Here is a 26548-nt window from a genome sequence, read left to right as displayed (position 1 = left end):
TTTTTTTCACTAAATAAAATACTTTGCTGTTGGATATTTGTGCTGGCTGGCAGTCGAGCTGCGTGAACTTGCAACGCAGATAGGAACACACACTGCAGGTGAAGTATGTGGGGAATGTTCTGCTCTGTAGATTCAGCACTTCCTGACCGAGACCATCAGAATTATAGACACAACATTCAGCCCTTTTTTTTTCCACATCTCACCCAAGTCCAGTTTGCTCAGGGACTTACAGCGTCCCCAGATTGTCTAGAGATGAAATGTTTGTCTTTTGTGTTTAATGTTTTTTGGGAGGGGCTTCCTTAAATCTCACTGTGGCCTTTGCGCTCAGGTGTGTGAAGTTGGTGGGAGTGAATGAGGCAGCGTGTAGAAGGAGGCAGGTAGTAGAGGAGAGAGTGTAATTGGATGACATTCATTCCAATTACAAAGAACTTAAAAAAAAAGTCAAAGTGCTGCAACAGACCAGACCAGTGACTGAAAACCTGAACACCAAACAGTTCCTCTTTATTTTTTCATTTTATCGTACATCCCAGACGGGCCAGGATGGGATTGTATGGATGCGGGGTTGGTTGGGTCTCTGGGTGGGCTGTCCTCTCTTTTGATTTTTTTGTTTCTCTCTTCTCTCCTTCTCTTTACCACAGCCTATAATGCGATTTGTAGTAGCCTACATTGCTGTTTGACATCATCCTGTAAAAACTGTATTTATCCTATGAGATCATCGCATCAACATCACTGATGCCATCCTGGACTCTGCGCCCACACAACCTACAGCAGTTTCAATTTCAATCTACTTGTACCTCCTATTGCCTATTTTACCTCAGGGTCAACGTATAAAGTTTAACAACAATAGTAATAATAATATAACCTTCCTTCTTTCTCTATCTTTCTCTCTCTCCTTTTCCCCCTCTTTCTGTATAAATATTTATCTCCAAAATATCCTATAATTGTATGCGCAATATGTTTGCTTCAATAAAAACAAATAGCAAAAAAAAAGTGCTCCAACAGAATCAAGTAGAGCCAATGACTCATCAGCGATTTTTGGATTTCAAACTTTAATCTGTGGTCCATTTCCTGTTTTGGAACCCCCCCCACCCCCACCCCCCAACCACACACACACGCCAGCCCTGACATCTCTGAAGGTAATGCACTTCCAAGCCTTGGGTTTCTATAAACATTTATCCATTAACTAGTTTTATGGCACCAAGTTAAACCCCATGGGACCTGTAGGGGGGGGCGTTCCAACCCAAAAGCTGGTTATGATAATAGAGGAGAGTTAGTATGTGTGTACGGTATGTGTGTGTGTCTGTGTGTGGTCGCTTCAGCCCAGGCAGCAGCCCAATGGTCCTTAAACACAGATAAATAATAAGCTACTTTGACAGAAAGACAAGCTGCTGAAGTGAAAATTAACCGTGCGCGTGTATGTCTCTCTCTGTGTGTGTGTGTGTGTGTGTGTGTGTGTAAAACAGAGGGTAAGATGGAATGTTGAGAGAATGAGAAAGAACACTGTGTGCGTGAATGTGTGTGTGTGTGTGTGTGTGTGTGTCTCAATTCTCCTATGAATAATGAGGCTTTTTAGTAAATCTGGCACATCACCATCTTACCTGCCATGCACATACACACTTCCTGGCACAATACAGCCCTTTAGGGATCAATTACTGCTCACTCACGTCTTTATCATCTCAATGCTTCGACTATGAAAAGCTCCCTACGTCGACCACACACACACACACACACACACACACACACACACACACACACACACACACACACACACACACACACACACACACACACAACACGCACACACACACACGAGTCTAAGCTGGGTCTGATAGCTGAGATGTATAAGCTTCTTTTCACGCCACCCTGTCTTATAATGCTATCAGCTACAACAGCTCGCCAAATGACACAATAGCCTTTATTGTAATGACTGACAGTGTGAATGCCACCTGTGTGTGTCTGTGTGTGTCTGTGTGTGTGTGCATATGTGTGTGTGTTTGTGTGGTTCAACCGATACAAATACATCTGCTTGTTGAGATTCAGTACCTGTTGAATTTCCAGGTCTCTTGAGGAACAGTGACACTCTCACACGCGCACACACACACACGCGCGTTCTCTCTCTCCAGATGCTGCGCCATTTGTTTGTCTTTCTCTGGATGAAACTTTTCGTCGGGGGTCGTTTCATTTCGCCAAAAAACTTCAGCGGACAGGCTTGCGACGCAGACAGACAGCTGTGAGGTCGCGTCCGTTTCAAACACATCTGGATTTTAATGAAAGCATGAAAACCTGTTTACATCATTCTGACTGTGTCTAAACAGGAACGTTAGATACACATTACATTTGTTCTTCTCTCATGTAGGCGCAATGGACAAACAAAAAGCTATTTTGCATTTGAAAGAGGAATCTCTTCATTTTCCCTCTGGCTCATCACAGCACCGCGTTTGCCTTCTTACCTCATTACTGTGTTTTGACAAGCTTAAACATTCACTGTATCTAAAGCTTTTTGCATAATTTCATTGAGTTTTAATATAGTCTTTCTAAACAATATCTTCTATTAGCTTCAAGATATTGTAGATTTATGTTTAGGCTTTATGTGATGCACTATTCAAACTTACTTACTCAGAAATCACATTTTCTTTCCTGTCAGCTTTGTTTACTTACATCATATTCTTCCCTACCTCTTCCTTCTTTAACCCTTGGGTTCATTATTCTCTTCATCAAGCCTGTTCCTCTTCGACATGTGTCCTCACATTCAACCCTTGAGGTGTATTGGATGTTTAAGCGATTTCAGGCACTGTAACATTTGCATTTACTGGGAGGTGAAGCGGTGAGATCAGCATCTGTGAGTTGTGCCAGCAGATCTGTGAATCCACCCAAAGCTTGCAGCATGTTTAAGCAATTATGACCTGGCATACGGGGCTGTGTGTGTAATCAATTATTCATTTGGACGGTGGGGGAACATCAGTCCATCTGCGAGAGGAGCACACGAGGATGTGGGTTAATAACGATCAAACTATGCATTGTTCCTCTGCCTGCACCAGTTGGAATCACTTTTAAATCTCTAGAACACTGCAATTTGCTTAAATAAGAGAAAATACTCTGCCAAAATAAGGACAGAGACTCGGCTTACTTGGCTGGATTCTGCTACTGGGTATTCTCAGAGTCTCCATAGATGTCGCATACGTACTTGATATTAAATTTCATTAGCAGAAATTCTTAAGCAAATGAGACACTAATCTTGCACCTGGTGATATTAGACTGTGATCCACACACAGACACAGTCAAATAAATCCACAGAGCAAATCTCTGCATGTTTTATAAGTCAGTGATGAAGTCTGAGTCATCTGGAGGTTACTAAAACATCAGATAAGAAACTCATTATTCCATATGTTGATTAAGAAATAGGACTAATCTACATGAGCAAACTGTGTGTGGGTTTACCCGCTCTGGAGCTACACTGCCCCCTAGAGGTAAGAACAAGCACTAACACAGTCAGACAGCAAATCTACTTGGTAATGGGAATGATCACGATTAAAGACAAAAGAGAAACTACAGGTGAAACTACAAGCAGTTGAACTACTTCAGGAGTTTTAGAGAGGTCAGACCTGTGTGTGTGTGTGTGTGTGTGTGTGTGTGTGTGTGTGTGTGTGTGTGTGTGTGTGTGTGTGTGTGTGTGTGTGAACTCAAATAGACTGTGACTTGTGACTTCACCTTTGACCCTGCAAGACTTTTGATGCTTTACCCAAACAAAAGATGACAAATTACAAATATTATGTATACCTTTTTGTTTTTTTTAGACATCTTTATTTAAATTTAGCTAAAAAAAACACCCATATTTATGAATGAACGACTCTAATCAAAGTTGATATATGTGCACATTATGACTTGTTTAGGACTCCAAATGAAAGACTTGAAAATCACTTGATCACTGTTCTTGTAGGTACAGTTTTTACAGGATGACATCGTGCAACAGTGCAGGCAGCTTCAGAATGCATCAAAACAATAAAAATGTGTATGTTGACTACATAAAATACACAAAAGTCTTAATACATCCATTGGTGTGGGAATGGCCTCATCTCATACAGATCAAACGTTTTGTATGTAGGTGTGAAGGATAACGTCACTGATGAGGGCCCCTGAGATTAAAAATAATACCGTGCTGCCATCTTGTGGTCAATAGGCAAACATACAATAAATACCAGCCAGGTGTACAAAGATGTACAAGATTATTCAATTGGTTTCAAAACTCAATTTTGCATTTCTCATAACCTCTTATTTCTCCATTTTATCACCAATGTATCAATGTGATATCATTGCTGGGGTTTGGATTACGTTGCTGTTCTGACTTGTTTGTTGGATGACATTGTTGTGTTTATTTAAGTTGCTGTGGAGTTATAATATCGCTGTGAGCATCATTGGAAGCCACACGGTTTTTTGGACGCTACATCTGACGTGGTAATTTTGTGTTAGAAGTGAACAAGTCTTGTCTTGCAAGTGACAAACGCTGTTTGACGGACTAACCCAGGAAGTCACACATCTACACTGAAGAGGGTCCTGCAAGCCGAGTCACTAAACGTTTTGTGGCGAACACATCAGTTGATATGCCCAAACAGTCCTTATCTTCTAGGGTCCAGAGGCCCTGCTGGTGTGCAAAACTCCGCCTGTAGCAGAGCATCACAGACAAGCAGCGTCAGGCAGCAAAACTCCTACACAAGATGTTATGTCAAGATGTCTTTCAATAAAGGAGTGTCAACATTCAACTGAGTTCATCAATTATTTTTTTTAAATCTTGCCCCACCCTTCCAAGATATTAAAAACAGTTTTATTGTCCGTTCCTGCTGTGTGTGGTGAAGATTTTCATTCTCTTCAAGTGAACATCAGAAATGATCTTGTAGCTTTTATTTAAATAAAATCTTTTGTCATTTCTTCCATCATTCTCGAAAGTTACGTTTCTATTACGTAACGTATAAAATACCAAATAAACTATTGGAATTATCCCAATTTAAATTAAATTGCAAGTTGTATATCGCTTTAAAGAAGCAGCCGTAAAAGTGTCGCGCCGAGCCGGGGACGTGAACTGAATCGCTTTACGGCTGTTCTTCAGTCAGCTGCACTGTCCTTGCTGCACTGAACACAACGTGAGTACTTTTAGACGTCTGTTGCCTTCAGGGACAATAAACATTACACTACAGAAGTATTTGTACATTTATATATTTAACCGCATTTGTTTAGATATCGGTTAACGGTCCAGTTAAGTGACGTCGTCGCCTGTTCCGTGGAGGCTTGTTGTTGGGGCTTGTCAGACTGTAATAACTTTATATCTGATAACGATCGTGTTATTTTACAGCCGTTCTTCGTTATCGATTATTGATAATCTGTAAATGTGTTTACATGTGCTAAATTACTACGTGTTATGTGAGCTCTTTATTCTGCTTCATCGTCTACATGTTTATAAATAGTGGGGAAACTGAAACATAAATATCAAAATTTTAACTCTGAGCCTCTGTCGTGTGTATTTGACTGACGCTGCAGGATTGTAACCAGCTCAGACAAGAGCTTCCATCCTTCCAAACAAACATGGCTTCCAGCTTCCTCAAGTATTCGGCGCTTCTCCAGAAGTACCGCACTCCCCTGATGGTTGCAAGCTGCGGCAGCGTGTTTGCAGCCAATATCGTCTACCATGTTTTACCTGACATGTCCTACAGAAAGCTCTACCAGGCCTGGCACAAAGGAGAGCCGGCCACGCTGTCTGAGAACCTGCAGGGGCTCTTCCAGCAGGTACACTGTGTGTGTGTGTGTGTGTGTGTGTGTGTGTGCGCGCGAGCGCGTGCGTGCGTGCGTGCATGTTGTTGTTGTTGTTGGAAAAACGAGAGAAAAGAAAGATGTTGACTGGGGACTGCGGAGTGATACACACATGGATAATCTTGCATATTTTGCTTTAGGTGTAGTTATTCTTTGAAGTTTAAGAAGAAACACCATATCCCTCAGCAACATCTATTACATCTGTCCTCTACTTGTGTGTACATTTCTTCTTCTTCATCTTGATTTGGAAAAGTGGAGCCTTACACTTAAGCTGGTTGAGAGCGAAACGAGCACAGGACGAGACAGTGTGTAGTTTGTGTATGACTTCGTCCCACCAGTCCGTGTGTAGTTGGAGTTCAAGCTCAGCTTCCCAGGCAGTCTGTGTTTTAGAATTAGATCGGTCACCGAGGTCTAGGATGCGGTGATAGATCTCAGAGACGGTCCCTGAGAGATGGCTTTCTAATCAAGTCCAGCTGCTGAATTTGTTTCCATGTGCATGTTCAATGCTCAATCTATATGGTAAACATATAATGTACTCTACATGAAATCCACCATTGAGTGCCACTGTCATCATTTGTAGGTGCTGAAGGACTATGGCATCACTTCACACAACAATTTCTCTGTCTTCGCCTCCTTCGGGTTCCATCCCGTCGGGGCCGGCGTCCCGTGGCTTCCCGCCGGGGCCCATATCGGCATTCCGGCAAACTTCAACAGCACAGTGGACGACCTGAGCGGCATCACCAATCGCACCATATTCATCAATGGCAAAGCGGTGGACTGGGACAGTGAGACTGGAAGTGCTTTGAAAGAGGCGTTGGTGTTTTCCCCCGAGGCGCAGAAGTTTGCCATGGCGCGAGAGGTGGCCCGCTTGAACTCGGCAGGACCTGTCACCAGTGCCGCCGTCGCCCCGGTGTGCCTGGGTGGAGTCTGGGTGTACAGTGTGCTGCTCAAGCAGGTGTTTGGGCTTCACGCCGGACCCTTGCTGCTTCGCTGGGGTGCGAACGTTGCGGCTCTGGGCCTCGGCGCCGTGTCTTACCTCTTCACTTCAGACGCCGTCGGCCAATGGATTGATTACAGGTCAGACCGTCACGCGGCGAGAATGTCGCAGGACTACGCCAAGGGAGGGGTGGAGTTCTACGAGAAGATCTTGTCCAGAAACCAAACGCTGCGCTCTCTGATGGGACAGAAGGGAGCAGAGATGTACGCGCCCAGCGGGAATCTATTTCCGGCCAACCTCCTCCAGATGAAGCACACGGCCTATACAGCCAGGAGGGACGGCATTCTCGCTCTGCTGAAGAAGGAGAAGGCGTGAGAGGAGAATAAAAGAGATGGAGGGAGGCTGAATGGACAACTACAACTACGGCCCTCACCTGAACTGCAACCTTCTCATTTATCCTTCTCCCTGAGAAAGACTGAGCAAAGATGAAACGTGAGGGAGTTTGCGAGGGCGTACGAGTCACGAGTCAGTGCGAAATATGACTGATTGAGTATTTATCCACACAGCAGACATGTTTTTTATCAGAACTGAGATCTAAATAAAACAAATTTTAAGTCTGTTTATAATGTATGGGTTAACTTTAAGACAAATGTGTACAGTCATGAAGAATTGGGCCTGTCTGAGTCCGTTTGGGCTGTTATGGATGTTCAATGTTGCAAATATCAATAGGGAAAAGGGATGCTGGTTTCAGTCTCAGCCGAGGCCTTTCAGTGTGGAGTTTGTATGTTTCTACCATGTCGCCAGGGTTTGGCCACAGGTGCTGTGGTTTCCTCTTTCATGCCAATTACATGCAGCTTAGGAGGATTGTAAACACTAAATTCCCCATAGGTGTGAACCAGTGAAGGTTTGATCAGATCACGTGTCATTTATAAGACCCGAGGTAATAAGTTACATACAGCGCTCAGGTTCACCTAGATCGTCTGCATATTAATAATGTTCTGATACAACATTTTAATTATGTCTCTAGTCTTGTACCCTGTGGGCTGAACTAAATATAGAAGGTTGTTTTACATTATTGAAGGAAGTGAAATCACTTCTTTGTCCTTAGGCACATGTGATCAGATCTCGATCTAGAGGGAATTCTGACTTCTAAAAAATTGGATGTGCTTTGACAGCAAATAACCTTTCTGCCATAGTGCCCTTGAGCACCCTACATGTTTCCTCAATTATAGTATGATAACCCTGATTAGATTGTGCAGGGGATCAATTGACATTTTCCTTCATGTGGACTAATGTTGGGGAAAAATAAGAAAATATATCACTTATCAGGAAGGATTCTGGACAAAAACGTCCTGTTTATTGGACTACAAAGCATCTTTTGGGACATGTCTTTCAACAACACTGGCCTCATTGTCTTGTTTTCACCACTTCACTTCATCCACTTGCTTCATTGAATCCCATTGACAGTTACAAAGCTCCATTGTGTGTTGTAGTTTATGCATTTCCGATGTTAGCCAGACGGGGTCAGCACAGCCTCCTTTACCAGTCCCATCATATTGCTGCCTTCTCCGCCCAAGTGTGAAAGCTTCATAGCCAGAGGAGTTAAAGTGACAGAACAAAATTACTCTTTTATAATAATAATCACGTTGAAATATTGACAGACTATTTTCCTATGAATCAGATGGCAAATACATACAAATTGTGTCAAAGGGACAGAGTATAAACCAACATTTTTACAGAAAAAAACAAATAAATGACAAATGTTGGGATATACTATAAATATCAGAATGAAAGAGTACAAAGCGCTTTCTATAACATTGGGTTGTATACGCAAGACATGATATAATGTGGAATTTGTTTATCCTATTTGAGAATATTTGTCTTGACCCAAAGTGGTTCGTCGTTGCCCGTCTGTCGTAGATATGTCACTTCGTTGGTAAACTTTACACACAGCTTTTGGACGGCCAAAACCCTGTATTACTTCCGATGTCGCTCACAACCGCATTAAATTAATTAATCATTAACTTTAGGAATAGGTCACTGTAGTCTCCCTGACGCACTGTGAGTCCTCCTGGGATTATTACGACAATTTCTTTTCTTTTTTTGTCCCGGATTACGGTTTTCAGTCGCTTCCACCTGGGAGCGCTCGGAAACAAACAGCGCGCCTCCCGTCCCTGGCCCCGCCCCTGTGCGCTCGGGTTGCGCCATGACGTGTGAGCTGGTCCGCCGCTGTGCTGCAGGCAGGCAGGCAAGGCAGCAGCTGCAGAGAGCGGAGAGTGCTGACAACAACGGAGCGCTCAGCGAGGAAAGTCACACACACGCAACATTTCCTCCGCTGCCTCAAAAGTATTCGCTCCTAAACCCTTTTTTGTGACCGTCTCTCGCTTCTTTCCTACGCATGCACTGGATTGTAAATGTCGTTCGCTCGTCCTGACATGTCCGGTCCTCGCCGTGTCTAGCCAATGGTTACTGCAGGGGCTTCTGGTTTGTGGATTATTCGTCGTCGCCGAGCGAGTCGCAGGGTCGAGCCCGGAGGAGGCCCCGCTCTGCTGGATGGATGTGTGTAAAGCAGCGCCGGGCTCCGACAACTGATGAAGACGGTGATGATGTCGATGACGATCGGGTTCCCTCGGCTGCGGGTGAACTGAACTTGGATGTTCGGGCTGTATCATACGCCCCGACATAAACCATTTCCTCCAACAGAACAAATATATTCTTTAAAAACTGGACACCCCTGGAGCAGTTTATGACGGTAAGAAAGAAACACACGCAGGCCACCAGCTTTTACTGCCAGCTGACGTTAGCTAGCTAGTTTAGCACTGTCACTTTTTTGAAAATCCAAGTTGGTTCCAGCGCAGCTAAAAAGAAGCATAATATTTTAGCAATAACACAGCGGCTGCGTCACAGCAAAGTGTTAAACTCGCAGTTGCACTTTTTCGGGAGGTTTTCCAGCGAGGACGGCGAAGCTTGTGCACATATTTTGAGTCAGTAATCTTACTAGCCCAGCGGTTGTGTAGCTTGCCTGGTAGCTAGCTTCACTTAGCTCATTCAGTGCGCGAGCAGCTTAACGTCACTTTCAGTCGGGCAACCAATATGTGCATTGATGCGTTTAAAGCCTTATGGAAAAACAAATGAACTTTATTTAAGTAGCATTTCTGCAGGTTTATTTGTGCAGGTTGGTTTGGGTCGACATAACGCAAAAGTCCATTCATAATTCCAGAAAGCCTTTTAATAACGACGTAACATTGCGTGCGTTCAATTGAAACAAAACGCCGTTAGGTATTTAAGCATAACTGCGTTTGTATCTAACATGTCCGGGCCGTTAATGAGCAGGTTGCGTTGTCACACATTCACGATCTCGGCTCGGTCTGTCATGTTTCACTGACTCCATGGATGTCAGATGTTGCAACAGTGAACACATGATATGCGCTTTTGGTCATTCATTGCTGTGACTGACTGACTGACTGAAGCGCCGATTGTTCCAAGTGCTCCCGTGAACGCGTCCCACTGTGGACATGTCACAGCAGCGGGCCCGTGTGGAGCAGCGGCTGCTAATGGCGAACCTCGTCCCCATCAGCCTTATATGCATCATTTATTTAGCACGTTTAAGCCCAATCGATGGTGTTTTTAAAAGCTAAACGTCTAGCCTGTTACTCTCGAGTGGTGTTAAGTAAATGGATGCGTCGGTTTGCTGTGATGAAGCGTCCTCCTTTTTCACGATGACGTAATCCTCCACCATCCGTGTCACCTCTTTTTTGGGTCGTGCTCGGTTCCTTCGCAGCCCGCCAGTCTTCTATTCACATGCTCTGTTCTGGTCCCGCTTGTTTGCGTCTCTACATCTAGTGCAACCCAACACAAAAACCGACAACATTGGAGTTAAAAGTAGAATGAACTGAGCACCTAAGGGAGTTTGAACTTAAAACACTGTCAACAATTCATGACAGGCAGTGGCTATTTTCAGGTTTCCAGGTGTGCTTCTCAGTGATCTGGTCAGGGGGGGTTGCTTAGTGGCTCGTGGGTGCACAATGCAACGCACAAGGTTGTTGGTGCAAATCTGACTGGAGTTTGTATGAATGCACTTGTTCTTGCATGGGACCTGCATGCGTGGGCTCCTATAGATGATCTGTCCAGATGACCTCATGGTGATTGCTGAGTGCCTGCATGGTGTAAGCGGCTACAGAGGACTGATGAATGAATGTGATGTCGGGATCCCAGAAGGGTGACGTTTTCCCCAACAAAGCCATATATTGTGCGATTTCCCCTTTTCATCAATACCTAATTGTAGTGGAATGCTCACCAAATGGACAAGGAAGTACAACAAAATCAACTGGCAACTGTATGTCGTCAGAATATGCAATATTTTGGTGCAAACGTGTTAAATCTGAAGCTGATGTAAGTCTACTCTAACAAATGAGGCCTGCGTTGTCCATTTCTATTCAGGACGTCTGTGTAGTCTGGTGATTGCTGCCAGATCACATGTAGAATCTATGGTTATAAGGATTATTTTGCCCCAGTCTAGCCTCACAAGTACTTGCCACAAGCTTTTTTTGTGTGCTTGTAAAGTCTCCAACCCTGTAAATGATTAGAACTTTGCGACTCATTCATACTAGTCTCATTCTGAAGTGCACACAGCAGCAAGATGTTACAAAAGTGTCACAGTGCAATTATTTATATTGAGGTTCACTCTTAAGAGCTCTACTTTGTCAACAGTTCCTCCCTTGTTTGATTTTGAGGCGTAGATTTGGGATTGCGGAATATTGTATAATGTTATAGTTATCATCCAACAGTTCTGTGAATGGATTGGCACAGTATCAGGCTGTCTAGTCCTATTATTTCATTGTTGTTTCTCTTCAGTAGCTGGTGTGATCATGCACATCATTCTAGCGGGTCACTAATTGTTCTGTGCTTATAAGAATATTAGTCCATCATTACTGCTAGCGTTGAAATCGACTGAATAACCCTGAAGATAGTTTGCTTCTTTTGAGTTTCTGCATTCCATTCATAAAATCCGCTGATGAGAATCCTGGATTGGACATGGATTTCTGTGGTTTTGCCCTGCTTTATACCTCAGGGCGTTCTTGGCTATGAGAGCGGGGGGGCGGGGGAGATACAGCTGGTAGAGAACAAATGGCCTGTGGCTCCGTGGCTGTGGCCCTTCTGTACTAAAGCAGCACACCTGAACCTGCCATTTCCGTGGTATACAACAGAAGGGTGGAACTGTGGTAGAGGGGGCGAGTGAGAGAACTAAAGAGCAAAAACAGAGGTCAGGCTGAGAGGGGACTAAAGGGAGAGAGGTGGCCAGAGAAGGACAGAGAGCGAGGAAGGCGAGAGACACAGGTGTGGCTGGGGTAATGGGGATAAATTGCACCTGCTAGCTCCGGGCAGGGGGATCCCACAGGAAAGGATGTGAGAGCAGGGTAATATCATCCCGTCCCAAGGCCACTTGTTCAGTGGGAATCATGAGGAAGCAAATTGTAATTTACCCTTACACGTGTTTCTATATCTCCCCGTCAACCATTGAATTGTATCTTGTACCAGCTCACACATGCGGAAGACGTCTAATCATCTATTCCATTTATCTTCACTTCTGCTGAATCCGTTCCCTGTTCCGGGGGAATAGACTGTACGAGTATGAGAAACTATTCGCCAACCTTGCCTGACGCAAGGACAGGTGATGGTAATGAGGGCAAAAATGTGAATAACACTCTCATATCTACTCTCACCCTGTTGCCTAAGGCTTATTCTGTAGGATTTCCCTGGGTCCTAAAGAAATCAGACAATTAAAAAAACAGTCTAATCAGTACTTCTGACAGTGTGGCATTTTGTTTACCCACTATACCCCACTGAGCGGCCAAATCTGCTATGTTTATCCTCCACAAGATGATGTTCTGTCGTTGCCATTGGCGATGAAGAATTTTTTGCCTGAGGAACATTGTTAAAACACATTTGCATGGCGTTGTGATTACTGTGCTGCACTGCCAGCAGCTGAATTTGAATCTGTTGTCGGATAGGCCCCAACTACCGCAAATGTTCAAATATCGTCGGGGACCTTTTGTTTACCACCAAAGCTTTCACTTGCCATGTTAATAAGCTGTTACTGCTCTTTGTTTTAAAACGCAAACTCGACACTTACTCCATCTGCTTCACATTAAAAGACTTAGAGCAGTTCTTGGGACAGCCCTCTCTGGAAAGCACCTACACAAGGGTCCAGCTTTATCAAAAGCTGCTCGACACTGTGAAAAACGACACATTGTAGTTGAGCAGAAGTGAGTGGGCGTGGTCTATATAGGTAGACGTAGATAGACCCAAGGAATCCAGGATTTTTTGTATATTTTGGCATCAGGTATTGATTGATTTTGATTAGGGTTTATCCTTTAAAGGTATAGTTTCTTCTTCTGGTTGCTGTACAACTTTGGGTACTTTACACATTTCTTTCCCTCTGGCCCTTATTTATTTTCATTCATAAGTCTTTATATGATAACTTGATATGGTAAGAGATGCATCTAGGTCATGTCTGTCTCGACCCTTTAGGCGTCGCACCCATGATCGTGGTAGTTTTGCAGGTGTTTTGCCACAGGTTAACTGTTGCCTGGGGCGAAGATACATAAAGCTGACTCCTGGTTAAACATCATAAACCAGCCCGTAGAACAAAGTGGTCAAAGGTCAACAATTGTTCTCGCCTGTCTGAAAGCCTGGGATGTGTGTACACCATGGTATGGGAATATGAAGAAGCTGAGCCTCCAGTGTTCTAGTATCCAAAACGTTATTGGCTGCATGTGGGTCAATAGACATAAGGAAAATCTTTTTGTGTCTAACGCGCTAATGTGGGTTGTTTTCTGTAAATCATGTCACTCCCGGAGGATCTCATCTATATTCACTATTCATTTTCCCTTCCCTGATTTGTGCCTGTTTGACAGCTCACGTCTGGTTAGTCTTCACATTTTAAAGGCACACCCTCCTACTCCGCATGCTGCTCAATAGTGCTGACAGCTTAGTATTGGTGTTAATTGACAGTGTTGGTAGGGAGATGGCTGCGTTGGTGCTGCAGGCAAGAGACATTAGCAGACTTCAAAGGTGTTCCTATTTCAGAATCTCGCTCAAGTAAGTTTGGATTTGTTGCCAGAAGCACTAGGGAAGATTTCTTTCACTTTATCCATTTCCCCTGCCTGTTTAGTGCTACTGGATCCTTTTCCCTATGAATTCACCAGTTACTTGGCAGTTAAGACTCAAAATAAGGGGGTGGGAGAAGATCCGACTATTTGGGAAGTCTTTAATTAACGTATAATTAATTGAGGAGTGTTTCTCTTTAAGGCCCCTCCTTCAGATTCCTCCTTTTCATTTGAGTTCGACCAGGCACCCTGTGCCCTCTGCTGACTGTTGGTGAGTCAAAGAGCAGCCTGTTCATGTTTATCCAAGAGGACCAGCTGCCTGCCCATTCCATTATACCCCTCTGGAACAGTCGCAGTCCAGTTTGCAGTTTGGAAGCACAGTAAGCAGAGTAAGCGGAGCCATTGAAGGGCAGAGTTCAGCCATTAGAGTTTACAGTGGCTTTACTGCAAACAACTTGTAATTCTATGCCATCTATTTATTGAATGGCTCTGGATCTTGCAAAGGTGGCGTCCCTCCAATGACCCATTGTTTGAATGGACAGTAAAATAGGCAGCGTAATACAGTCTTGTTTAAGTGACGGGCGGCTCGAATCACATCATTGTCCTGATCTAAAGTTCTCTCATTCTGTTTGCCTGGCAGTTGTCAACTGCACCGGCCAAACAGCCATTCATTCACATAGTTGTTTAGCCAGCTAGCTCTCAGAATGGCAGCTAGTTAGTGGTCTGTTGCTGGGGCGGACATGGCACTGTGTTTTGGCCAAAATCATCTCAGAAGTCCCAAACACAGCTGTGTTTACTCCGTATGCTCGCTACCACGCCCACAAGATCCCAGAATGAAGGTGCCGTCGGTTCCATATTAGTAGTGACACATTAGATTCAGTTGGTATTAATAAGTATCATGCGGATGTAGTCATATGATCTTGAACTTTGTATATAGTCAATAATAGCTTGAAATTTAATCTCTCGGTAGAAGCATCGCAACAAATGCTCGTTCAAAGTGCTTCTGGTCCGGCTTCCCAAAATCTTTATGAATTCCTTTGTTCCATTTTAGGACTTTATTTTAGATGAGTTATTGTCAGATCAGGGTCACCTCCTTCTACCCCTCCCTTCTCTCTCTCTCTCTCTCTCTCTCTCTCTCTCTCTCTCTCTCTCTCTCTCTCTCTCTCGCTCTCTCGCTCTGTGTCTAGTGCTGGCAGTTTCTGGATCATGCATAACTAATCAGATGAAATTGCATATTATGATAATGGTGTTCTCGGCTACGGGGCAGTCATAACGGCTTGATTAGCTGAAGCAGCATGTTATCTAGAAGGGTCCACACACACACACACACACACACACACACACACACACACACACACACACACACACACACACGTCACGTCTCACAGCTCTCAGATGTAGGTTGATAAAACTGTTAAGCCAAAACAGTAAAACACACTTGAAAATGGCCAAGTAAGAGAAACACAAATACATTCATGATCACTACACATATGTCCCCATACACAATATACACACACATAATGGTAATTACACGCACATACAGTTCAACATGTATTTAGAGACATTTGTCTAAACGGTCATTTGGCTGTAGCGTCCTAACAATAGGCAATAAGATGTCAGTCGTCTCTTTCCTCAGGGCTTTGCAGGGCTTTGGTAGCAAACCAATAGCTTACGTTGCCATCTAGTATCGAGTCATAGCGTTATGTTTTGACTTTTTAGTGAAATCGTCTGCCGATGTTGAGCACAAAGGCCTTTGATGGTTTAACTGCCGCATTCAAATCTAAAAAGAGAAACTCATGACTAGCATGTCAAATTCAGTCTCTCCTGCCCTACATTGTGTAAAGTGTATATATATATATCATTGCCTTTTCAGAAGGTAACCACTGTAGTGATAGGGTCAACTCGTGCTTCAAACCTTTTACTACTGAGAAAGGAGCCCTCCCCTTTGCCCGCCCAGGCCTCCACCTTTAGGCGTCTCAGGTATGTGCTAATAGCTCGCTCTCTTCCTCACTGTTGACTTGGAAAATGTGTTCCCTGCGCATGTTTCAGCTTGCCCTCTCCCTCTACACATCCCCTCACTCACTCTCCCCCCACACACAGGTAACACACGCAGATACCTGTGCATGTGTCCACACATACACAAACACACTCTCGCTCCGAGGTGTGGGTTGAGGACCGATTGCTCAATCCAGGTTACTGTTTGTGTAAACTGAGGTGTGTGTGTGTGTGTGTGTGTGTGTGTGTGTGTGTGTGTGTGTGTGTGTGTGTGTGTGTGTGTGTGTGTGTGTGTGTGTGTGTGTGTGTGTGTGTGTGTGTGTGTGTGTGTGTGTGTGTGTGTGTGTGTGTGTGTGTGTGTGTGTTCGTGTGTGTGTGTTCGTGTGTGTGTGTGTGTTCGTGTGTGTGTGTGTTCGTGTGTGTGTGTTCCTTGAAAACAGCTGTTTCAAGATTTTTGAATGCCTCAATAGGCCAAAGGACACAGTTACTTAAGAGCAGCGGATCATTGGACACTTTTCCCGCCTCCAGTAATTCACCTCTACCTAGGCTGACAATTTTAACATATTGAATATATTAAAGGGAAAGGGTTGGTGTTGTGTTATCTTTTTTTGTACTGTCCCACAAGTTCCATGAAAAGACCAAAATCAACACTGATGTGAGCCAACTAATCGTACATCGAAGCCAAAGCCTAAATAAAGCTTCTGTCTGTGCCTTTGTCTTGGGAAAACTATTCAAACCGCTAGAGAAACACGGTAAGAGCACATTCTGAGAATAGAAACTCAAGTACAAACGTATTTCACCGTGATGGTGAGAATAATCCACAACATGCATTTTCATTCGCTTGCATTGAAATAACTTTTTGGTAAAATCTATTATCGTCCTCGATTTTGTTTAGTTTTTTTAACTTTTTATTTCTTGCCTCCTTTTTCTACCATGCAGTGTTTTCGTGTGACAGTTGACACACACTCGCTATTTCTAGAACACCAGCAGTTTACACGGTTTAACCGAGTTAAATCTGTGGCTTGTTTGGCTTGGAGATGGGTGGAGGAAGCACGAAGTGATTCCACGTCCAAGTCAAGCAAGAACACAAAGAGCCCTATAAATACAAGACTTTAATGCTGCTGTTTTTATTTCATGCCGCTGTAGCCTTTTCCAAATTCTCCACTGTCAAACTTCTTTTCCCCCCATCCTCCCTTCCCTCCTTTGTCCTTTCCTCCCTCCCTTCCTTCCATCAGTCATCCTCGTCACATCAGGTTGTTCAAGGCGAAGCTGTTTCCAGATTTCTGCCCGTCTCCATAATTCCCTATATTTCCGTTAGCAGACGGGTGCTGAATGTAGACGGGGGCTGTGAAAATGTCAAGCCCCGACACTGCGCGTGAGAACGATACGGCGAAGAAAGCTAAAGGGGGAAGGGGCGAACAACCTGTGTCAAGATATCCAGTTACAAAGGCTGACGAGCGTTCCCCCCTCAAAGGGCCGCGCACCCGCGTGAAGCTCGGACACTCCGAGCAGCTCGTACACACAAACACACCTCCCCGCGGCCTTCAGATAACCCCTGGGCCTGTCTTCACCTGTGTCACGCTACAACCGGCAACATCAAAGAATGCGTACTTCTGCCAAGGCCAAGCTGTCTACAAATTATGACTCCGTCTCTCAGTGATGAAACGGACACTCACACCTTGGTATCAAGTTATAGTGATTGTTGTCGGAGGTGCAAATGTACTGTTCTGTGAAATGTGTCATAAGAGCGGAATATGTATGTGGTTATTACAGCGCCACCATTAGGTCATCAAATTGTGTGTGTGTGTGAACATACAGTATTGTGTGTTGTGGGAAGCAAAAGAGTAAAATGGACAGACATATGCTGAGAGAACTGGAGCGTGTGTATGTGTGTGAGAGAACGAGAGGAGAGAGAGAGAGAACATGAGAAAACAGACACACACACACACACACACACACACACACACACACACACACACACACACACACACACACACACACACACACACACACACACACACATGGGAAGAGAGAGGGAGAGCGAGCAGCCTCACCACTCTAGTGTGTGTCAGGCTGTCAGGCAGCGAGGCAGCAGGGAGGGATAATAACAGAAGCTGTTACATTCTTGTGGTTTCTCTGATTTCAGCGTGAGGCAGGGGGCCGGCTCGGCCTGACTCACGGCTGCTCCGTGCCAGCATGGAAGCTGCGAGCGGTGGAGGACGTTACGTTACATATCTCATGCCTTTATCTCCCAACACATTACTCACCTCCAATCTGGGCCTTTTGTCAGCACCAGCTCAGGTGTTCAGTGTTGTTTTTGTGCGCGTAGTGGTGGTGTGAATCATTCAAGGATCAGTTTTTATGTGGTTATATTTTCCATGTCCACATATAGCTTGAAATCTGCAGTGTTTCATAGCAATTGCTGTGTAATTTGAGGAGGTTTTGGGCTAATACTTAAGTTGTAGAAAATAGTTATGGCTCTGAGTATTTGCTTTTTTCATATTCAGCTGTCTACACAACACTTCCCCTCTTAGAAAGTGAAGTGGATTATTAGAAACGTCCGCTTGCTAACGTTACAATGTCCTACATATGTTTACCTCAGCCAGCCTTAGCTAGTAGCCTTGTACTTCTCAAAATCCTCTCAAAATAACCCACACCTGTACATGGCAGCGTGTTTTTGTCAATGTATCTTCTCCTGTTCCCTCCATTGTGCTGCGGCTGCATTTAGCCTCCTGCTTTTCAGGTTGTGGTATCATTATCAAGACGTATAATTTGTTTTGATAATACCATCATCCTCAACTACAACATTGATCTCATCAGCAGTTAGCAACACCAGAGTTAGCAACACCAGAGTTAGCGCTATGCTAGGCGGCCAAGTGAGCGTTAAGTAAGCTATTGTTGTACCATGCCGCTATTATCCTCATTACAACACAGAGTTTGGAGTTGTAGCTCTGTAAGCTACTTCATTGTTATCAGTTCCCCGCGCTAAGCTGTGCTCGTGCATTGCTGTGTCAGGATTTTGACCGCGTGCAGGGTAGAGTGATGTTAGCGCAAATGCTAAAAGAAAACTGAAGGCAGGCACCTGCAAGTGAGCTTTAATCAGCCGTTTTGCACAAGGATCACAGTCGTCTGGAGCCCACATCGTTTCGCGCAGCATGGAAACACTGTAGTTTGTGAGGTGATCGTCAGGTAGGCCCACGCTTTCCTGTTTTGGACCTGTTTACCAACCACAATGTGTTCCGCCCACCTTAATGTCTTCATCTTCACCTCCTCATACATTCAGCAGTACGAAGACACCTCTCCTACTCAAACGTTTCTTGTTATGTAAGGTATAAAATATAAAAACGCACTTTAATTAATTACAAACGGCTTCATGCCACCTTTTACCATGTGGTATTTCTGTGGCTTAGCAGTGAAACCTGCAGTTGAGTTTTCCTATTTCCCTCTTCAATCTATGTAAAACATCTTCGCTTGAGCAACAGAGGTAAAAAAAAGGGCAAAACCAAGACATGGATGTCTGACAAGTACTTCTCACAGAAAATAAAGCAACATGGTGGCCAAATACGTAGGCGTGAGAGAGAGAGGGAGAGAGAGGGAGAGCGAGAGGGAAACACATACACACCAGCACGGCAGCAAGTCGTTTTCTCAAATCGGCCTCGAGCAGGTGATCTTTTGTTTTTAAGAGATTTACCGAGAAAGCAACGCTGACCTGCAAAGACGATGATCCTGACAGAATTGTGTTGACGGAGATGCCGGGAGAGGGAGAGCGATGAAGCGGTGTAAATCTCACGCTAAGCTCACACTTTCCTGAATTATGCATCAAGCTGAATCTCTTTCATCAGCAAAATCGAGCCCGGCTCTATTAGCGTGGGTCCCATCCATGACCCTCCCCCCCTCCCCCCAACACACTGGCACACACAATGTATCAGGTACAGCTCTGTGAAATATGCTGAAGGCACAAAGTGTTTCTCTCAGAAGTGAACATGTTTGATGAAGGCACAGAGACAGTTAATTTTCGGAGCAGATGTTCATGCGACGTGTGTGTCATATGTAAATGAGAACATACAGCGTCGACTTTACACTTTGTTGTGTAGCGACAATGTGTTTGTCCCTACAAGGTTTGTTCAACTTTGCAGAGGTATGAAGAGGCATGATTAGAAGGATATCACGAGGCAGTTTGTGTATTGTTGTCTGTACGCATATAGGCTGGAGTGCGTTTCTAGCCATTGAAGCTTTCTTAATTCATCCAAACCATAGAAACGGTTACAAGTAACAGACGGTTACTTGATAGGTTAGATACATGAGGCCACCATAGAGCGGATGTGTGAGACGGCGAGGCGGGCGAGTCTGGTGTTTTCTAGTCGGCATCATGGTTTTCTCTCATTAGTAACAGCTTCTTCTGCATGTTGTCTTGGTCTTATACATGAGCCGCCCACACCTTATGTCCTTCACGAAAACCTGCTGGCAAAAACAGGCGAGTCACAACGTTATAGAGTCTGAAAACATTGCTTTAGGCAGAACATCTATTATTTGGCACAAGTTTCACCAATACTCTGCAATTTTAATGGGGTCTTTAAATTTAGATTTGATGGAGACCCTCTGGTGAAGATCCACGAGGACTCAAGTGTGAGACTGCTGAATAAGTTAAGACCAATGTGCTGGATTTTCAATTTTATAGTAACCACTGCCACTTTTCATGTGAACTGAAAACGACTAGATTTCTCGTTGGCTTGGTGCTTTTAGGCTTAGAAAAAGACGGCCGACAAGACAATTCAACCAATCGTGTTGTTTTAACGCACTGAAACGCGCAATGCATTACAATTTGGGATTTGTGCACAGTAGAGTATATTTGACCATCTGAAAGCTTTGTTTCCCCATAACAGAGAGTTTTACTAATACCTTTGCAAAAGCGTAAATCATCACTGTCTGCAAATCATTATTACATTTTACAAAATGCATTGGGAGAAGCAGAATCTCCTTTAGTACCCAAACAAATATCACCTGTTGGAGACAGATGGTGTCGGCTTAGCATTGAACTAAGTAAGTTATAATAAGTGAGTTCCATCTGCAGGAGGTGAGTGGCTTTCTATGAAAGTGGGTATGAGTATTGATCTGATAAAAGCCTTTTCCTGGTATTATTTTTTTCTATTGCCTGCTGCCTACACACATCTCATTTTAAATGTCAGTCCCAACCTAATTCTTTCTTGGGAAAGAGCAAGAATAGCAGATCCAATACTCAGAAAAAAGCCTTTAGTGTTTGAGGTGAGTCAGTGCATGAGAAAGCTGGGATGAGATGAGTTCAGATTGGTTTAGTGTTTAGTTTCTAAAAATAGGAATAACGGCCACGGAGGATTAAGAAGCAAAGTCAATCATGTATTAATTCTTCTTTCATTCTCTTTTTTCCCCCTAAAAGATAGATGGATACCACTCAGCTTTATTTGCTTAAATGTCAGCAAAGTTTAAACTTGTGCATTCTCCTTTCAGGCCTTCTGCAGTGAGAATTATCAAAGGTGGCATTCAGTTCTCAAGTCTAGACTAGCACAGTACATGTTTTTTTCTGCAATGTACCTACTATTAATGACATCTGAGAAAGCTAATACATCGAGCTAGCATTCCTGCCAACACCACTTCAAAAGTCAAAAAAATCTTACAGCTCCAAGCTACAAGTGATGTGGAATGGAGGAGGTTGTGGTAGTGCAACAGCTGACGTTCAGTAACGCTACACGGCCCCCCGACGGAATGTGAGTGTCGAGGGGGGACAAGTGACCAATTAGTTGACAGGGTCCTGAGATTAGTGGGCGGCCCACTGGTAATTTTAATGTTAGGGGAGACCTTGGCAAAGAAACTGGTCTCTAAATGAATTTGCGGCACCGTGGCTACGGGATTTGTGCAAGACATTGTTGTGGTGTTGGGTTCTGTTGCTTTAAGAGAGAGACAGGTGCCTTCAGGACTGTTTAGGCAGTATAATTCTAAAGCTCCTCTTACACAATAGGGAACCGTCCATCAGAGTGCTTAACACCACATAAAACCATTCAGTACTTTTAAGCGGAGCTAGCGCTACAGCCAGAATCAACAACACCTGCCCACTGGAGCTCCTCAGTTTGATACAACTTCGACCTAAGGTGACTCTGACATCAGGGACAACATTGGTGGCGTTGAAAGCAGTGCTAGACTGTTGTCACGTGACTTTACCCCCAGAGGCTTCAGTCGTGTATGCAGTTACTACTGTGAAATTTCACATCACATTCAGTTAAGTCAACGCATCAGGAGATTCTCTCACAGGCTCACGCGTTAACGCTTCCTCACCCAGCCTAAACTACTGAAAGGACAAGAAGAAACGCTTTTAAATTCAGAAAGAGGAAAATAGAAGAACACTCCAGAGAGACGATTCAAAGAGTTTCCTCCGTCTTCAAGGGGTCAAGTGTGCAATAGGAGCTGTTGGTGGAGAATCAAGCAAACAGACTGTGGTACTATAAGGTTCTCTCTGCCCAAGATTGATTTTTCAGATGGGGCTTTAAAGGTTTGTCACTCTGTTGAGCTCATGTTAAGCACTTGTGCACATTTGGCATTCGATATTTACTTAAATAACCCCACAAGAACATATAGCTGACCACGTTTATGTGCTGAAATGTCAGAGAGAACCTTCTAACACTGAGGGCACAAAATACAGTAAGGGTCTCAAATCCTGTGGTCAGCATGAACGTATACAGCCGCAAAGGAGTGAACACTCGGTCTGAACAGGTTCATTTATTTATCTAGGCTTAGCGGCGTGCCAGGTGTACCACGGCTTTTGTCCTTTTGCCACTCAGCCGATTTGTCTGATTGATAACCCGGCCTCGCGGCAGGGGTGCGCTCAGGCACCGAAAACCTGGCCTCCCTGCTGGTACAGCTGGTGGGGCAGGAATGTGCAAGGTCGTGGCGGATGCAGGTGGAAAATCGCAGCGCACTCAGAACACGACCCCTAGTAACACGTAAAGGTGCCAGCGTCAGCACGAGAGAGAACAAAATCATGGGAATGTGCTGCTTTTAATCAGACCTGCTTTCATGTTTCCCGGCGTTCTCTTCCTCTGTTTGTACGCAAGTTTCTGTCTCTCTTGAGTTTAGTTGTTTTATTCAGAATACTTTAATTTTTAGAACAGGAGCTTGTACTGAAAAGCCAACAATTCAAACAGGAGTGTCGGATATAATGCATAAAGTGAACAAAGATGTGTGTGTGTGTGTGTGTGTGTGCTGGTGTCAGCCGTAGGGAAACTATCTTGAGTTTCTTTCTATTTGTCAAGATTGTAGCTTAAAGCCATTTCCTGTGGTGAATTTACCCCAAATGCTCATTTCCTCCTGTGACACACGGCATCAGGCATGTGACGCAAAGATGAAATGTCGCTTTGGTTGTGTGTTTGCGTGCGATCTTGTGGCAGAGGATAAGACACTCAATTGATTGTTTGGCTGCTGCAATTTCTCCCATGTGATTGTGTACTTCATTGTGGTTATGTCAGTAACCGTGGTTAACGCCACAGTGTGTTGTTGTGTTTCCAGGTTCTGCTGGTTCCCTAATTGGTTTTCTTAAAACAAACATCAATTGTTACTGCAACAAATAGCCTTTTCTTAAGAAGAGCTGAGTAAATACAGTTAGAACGATGACGTACTAATGTGTTATGCGCAATTTTGAGTCAAGGGTGCTCATAAATTCGTACTGTTGTGTTTGGCTCTCCGGCGCCCCTCTGTGCCCCTCAGGCTCACTGATCTACCAGTAGGAGTCACTGTACAGTCCAGACTCACGGCAAATTGCGCACAATTCGGAGGAATAGCTACCGTGGAGCATTGAGGCAGTAACCTTGTACTTTACCCCACGCCACCTTTCCAACAATCAGTGATCCCAAGTGGCTTTGTTCATGTGGTCACCTGTAACTTGGTAACCACCCACAAACGTGTACCTGTGCAGCTAAAATACTCCAACTGTACACTACCCAAGTAAGAGACAGACCGTACCACACTTCCACTGGTAAACTGAGAGCTTTACTTTTTAGGCTTTGACCTCGTGCTCTGCAACTAAACTCCTTTATCCTGATCTGCTGGATTAAAATATGTGTTAACAAAATAACAAGCAAGCTCTTTTTTTCTAAACGGTTTCTTTTTTGCCACTTTTCAATACTTGTGTTCAAACATAGAAAGAAGGGTTGTAAGCGTCAGGCAGGCTGACTCAGGCATTTCATTCATGCTGCTGCAGAGGCTTATTCCACAGGGGTTCACTGAAGTTCAAGCTGAGGTCTGCAGACATTAGCAAATCTGGATAAGGGCAACCTGTGGAAACTGAATCCAATAGCGGGAAGTCAGACTGGATGTTTGCCTCTCTTAATCAGCGCCGTCAGTCTTATCCAGACTTGGGCTTTTCATCAATTCGCCAATACATGACTTCCAGGTCAGCCCGGGATCCAAGCAAAGGAGCTGCGAATGCAAAGGAAAAGGAAATCCTCTTCTCCTCCTTTCTCACTGTATGGCTTTAACATTAGCCGGGGCCACACACGAAAACACATGCCTATCCACAAAGGAGATCAGAGGTCAGTCGCTGCCCACATTCCCTAAGCAGCGACCTCCCTTGTATCCCCCCCACCCCCCACCTCTACCCCCTGACTCTGGAAACTGCATCTCTGTTGTTTTTCATTCTGTCACCCTATATAAGTACGCAAAGGAATTGTGGGGGAGGGTGGGTGGCAGAGGGGGAACAGAGGGTGACGGCAGATGCAGTTATGGTGAAAAGGTGTGCAGAGGAGAATGATAGAGAGCTGATGAAGGTGTGTGCGTGCGTGTGTGTGTGTGTGTCATCTCTGTGGTATTTGTCAGTTAAAGCAGGGAGAGAAAGATGTATTACGCCATTACCAGTTTTTCACAATCATTTATTAATTTCACAACAATCGCAAAGCATAAACACACATAGTAGTACACACACACACACACACACGCACACACACACGCACACGCGCGCACGCACGGCTGTAATTGACCACCTGTTTGTCTGTGGCCTAGTTTGTGCCACATGAAACATTGTGGAGCAGCACTGTACGCGTCCTGTGGGATTCCTAATTGCTGGCCTCTTATACCAATTGTTGCAAAGCAACACAATGGGACAAACCAAGCAGGCATTGTCTTTCAAATCTCTTTTGAAGAGATGAATTATACTGTAAATATAAATGCACGTGGCCATTCTGTGTAACTTTGTCTTTGTATAAACAGGAAATCCTGGAAGACATATTGTAGTTTAAAGGTATTGTTAGGTTATATGTACGTTTTGTTGTTATGCTCAAGTGTGGAGGCATCTGCTTTTTGGGGTGCGTTTGTGTGTGTGTGTGTGTGTGTGTGTGTGTGTGTGTGTGCGTGCATTGACTGTGTTTCTAATGAGCTGAGATAGGAGGCCACCACTGAGAAGGAAGCTTAAGGGTCAAGAGTTCCCACACACACACACACACACATACAAATTTACAAACATGTGAATTCATACATGCGACCACACACAAACACACTCTCCTGTCTTTCTGTAAGCTCCAGTGACAGCAGGAAGCAATAACGACAGCGGGTTTCCGGAGGCTTCTCTTCTTGGCGGGTGGGGGAGGGGGCGGGTGGGGGCAAAGGGTGGCTGTCTCGTCCCGATCAGCAGAACAGAACGGAAGAGGAGACGGCGTAAAACAAGACAGAATATAACAGACATATACAGGAAAAAGGTGTGACACAATCAGGAGGGAGAGCAAACATCAGAGCAGAGGCAGAACATGTGATAGAAGTGATCAAACTATGGACAAACATAAAGCAGAATGAGAGAGATAAGAGAGTAAAGATGCAACTTGTCTGGAGTGGTGAGACTTTTTCTCACGGCCAGCTGCAGTCGGCAGTGTAAACCTTCACTCTTCCTCTGCTTTGCATGCTGAGTATCAGCCTGTGTGGTTACACGCCGAAGGTGAAAATAAACACTGGGTGGTGTAACGTATTAAACAGGACGACCAGTAGAAGTATGAGTCACTACGAACGCGGTTGTCCGGATCGTTTGCACTTGTAGACTGGATGTCGACCGAAGGCCAAAGAGTCAAAGGAGCCCCGACGGCATTCAGACACTACGGGGGGGGAACGCGGTGTGATCGGGGCCTGAACCTGAATTGGACACGCGAAAAAGTCACAATAGCGGCGTCTGACTTCAAAATCGTGTAGAGAGCAGAGAAGGTGAGCCAGCATTTACAGTGTGTGTGTCTGGGTGCGTTATCTGTGTGTGATGACCCTCCCCGGCGTGAGGGAGAGAGATAAGGCCGTCCGTCCGACCGACCGCCTGGCAGGCAGGCCGTCCTTCTGCATGGCTTCGTCTCTCTGCGTGTGCGCCTTTTGTCGCTCTTTGTTTGGCCGTCTCTGTATGCTGTGTGTGCGCAAATGCCTGGAGTGTGTGTGTTTGTGTGTGTGAGTGAACTGGAAATAAGAATGGGAAAGAGAGTCAAAGGACAAAAGGGATAATAGAGCAGTTATACAGGCACATTTATATACTGCATGTATAAAAGTAAAGTAGGGCTGGCGTGTTGTCAGTGGTGACCTATATGTGTGTGTATGTTAATGTAAATGATTGAACTAATCACTGCACTGTGGTTCCTCAGGGGGCCACTTCTACCATCTCACACACACACACACACACACACACACACACACACACACATTCCTATATAACCGTATATACACA

General features: G+C 44.5%; 2 protein-coding genes across 3 annotated transcripts in view; both read left to right on the top strand.

The window, feature by feature from the left end:
- Positions 1 to 5088: 5088 nt before the first annotated feature.
- tmem177 (transmembrane protein 177) lies at positions 5089 to 8475 on the top strand. Its single transcript, XM_076161887.1, has 3 exons — positions 5089 to 5135; positions 5530 to 5775; positions 6380 to 8475. Exons 2-3 carry the CDS (start codon positions 5575 to 5577, stop codon positions 7109 to 7111), a joined length of 933 nt encoding a protein of 310 aa, XP_076018002.1. The 5' UTR covers positions 5089 to 5135; positions 5530 to 5574; the 3' UTR covers positions 7112 to 8475.
- Positions 8476 to 8968: 493 nt separating this feature from the next.
- ptpn4a (protein tyrosine phosphatase non-receptor type 4a) overlaps positions 8969 to 26548 on the top strand; it is a 50759-nt gene continuing 33179 nt past the window's right edge. For both annotated transcript variants that reach the window (XM_076161933.1, XM_076161931.1), the window contains exon 1: positions 8969 to 9488. The gene's annotated coding sequence lies outside the window, so the exon portion shown is untranslated. The remainder of the gene's footprint in view (positions 9489 to 26548) is intronic.

Source organism: Genypterus blacodes, unplaced genomic scaffold (genome assembly GCF_046128005.1).
Source record: "Genypterus blacodes isolate CSIRO-AG114 ecotype Tasmania unplaced genomic scaffold, CSIRO-AGI_Gbla_v1 ptg000118l_1, whole genome shotgun sequence".
In the NCBI taxonomy this organism is placed as follows: Eukaryota; Metazoa; Chordata; class Actinopteri; order Ophidiiformes; family Ophidiidae; genus Genypterus; species Genypterus blacodes.
Note: the sequence above shows the minus strand (reverse complement) of the source record. Positions and strands in the feature narration are given on the sequence as shown.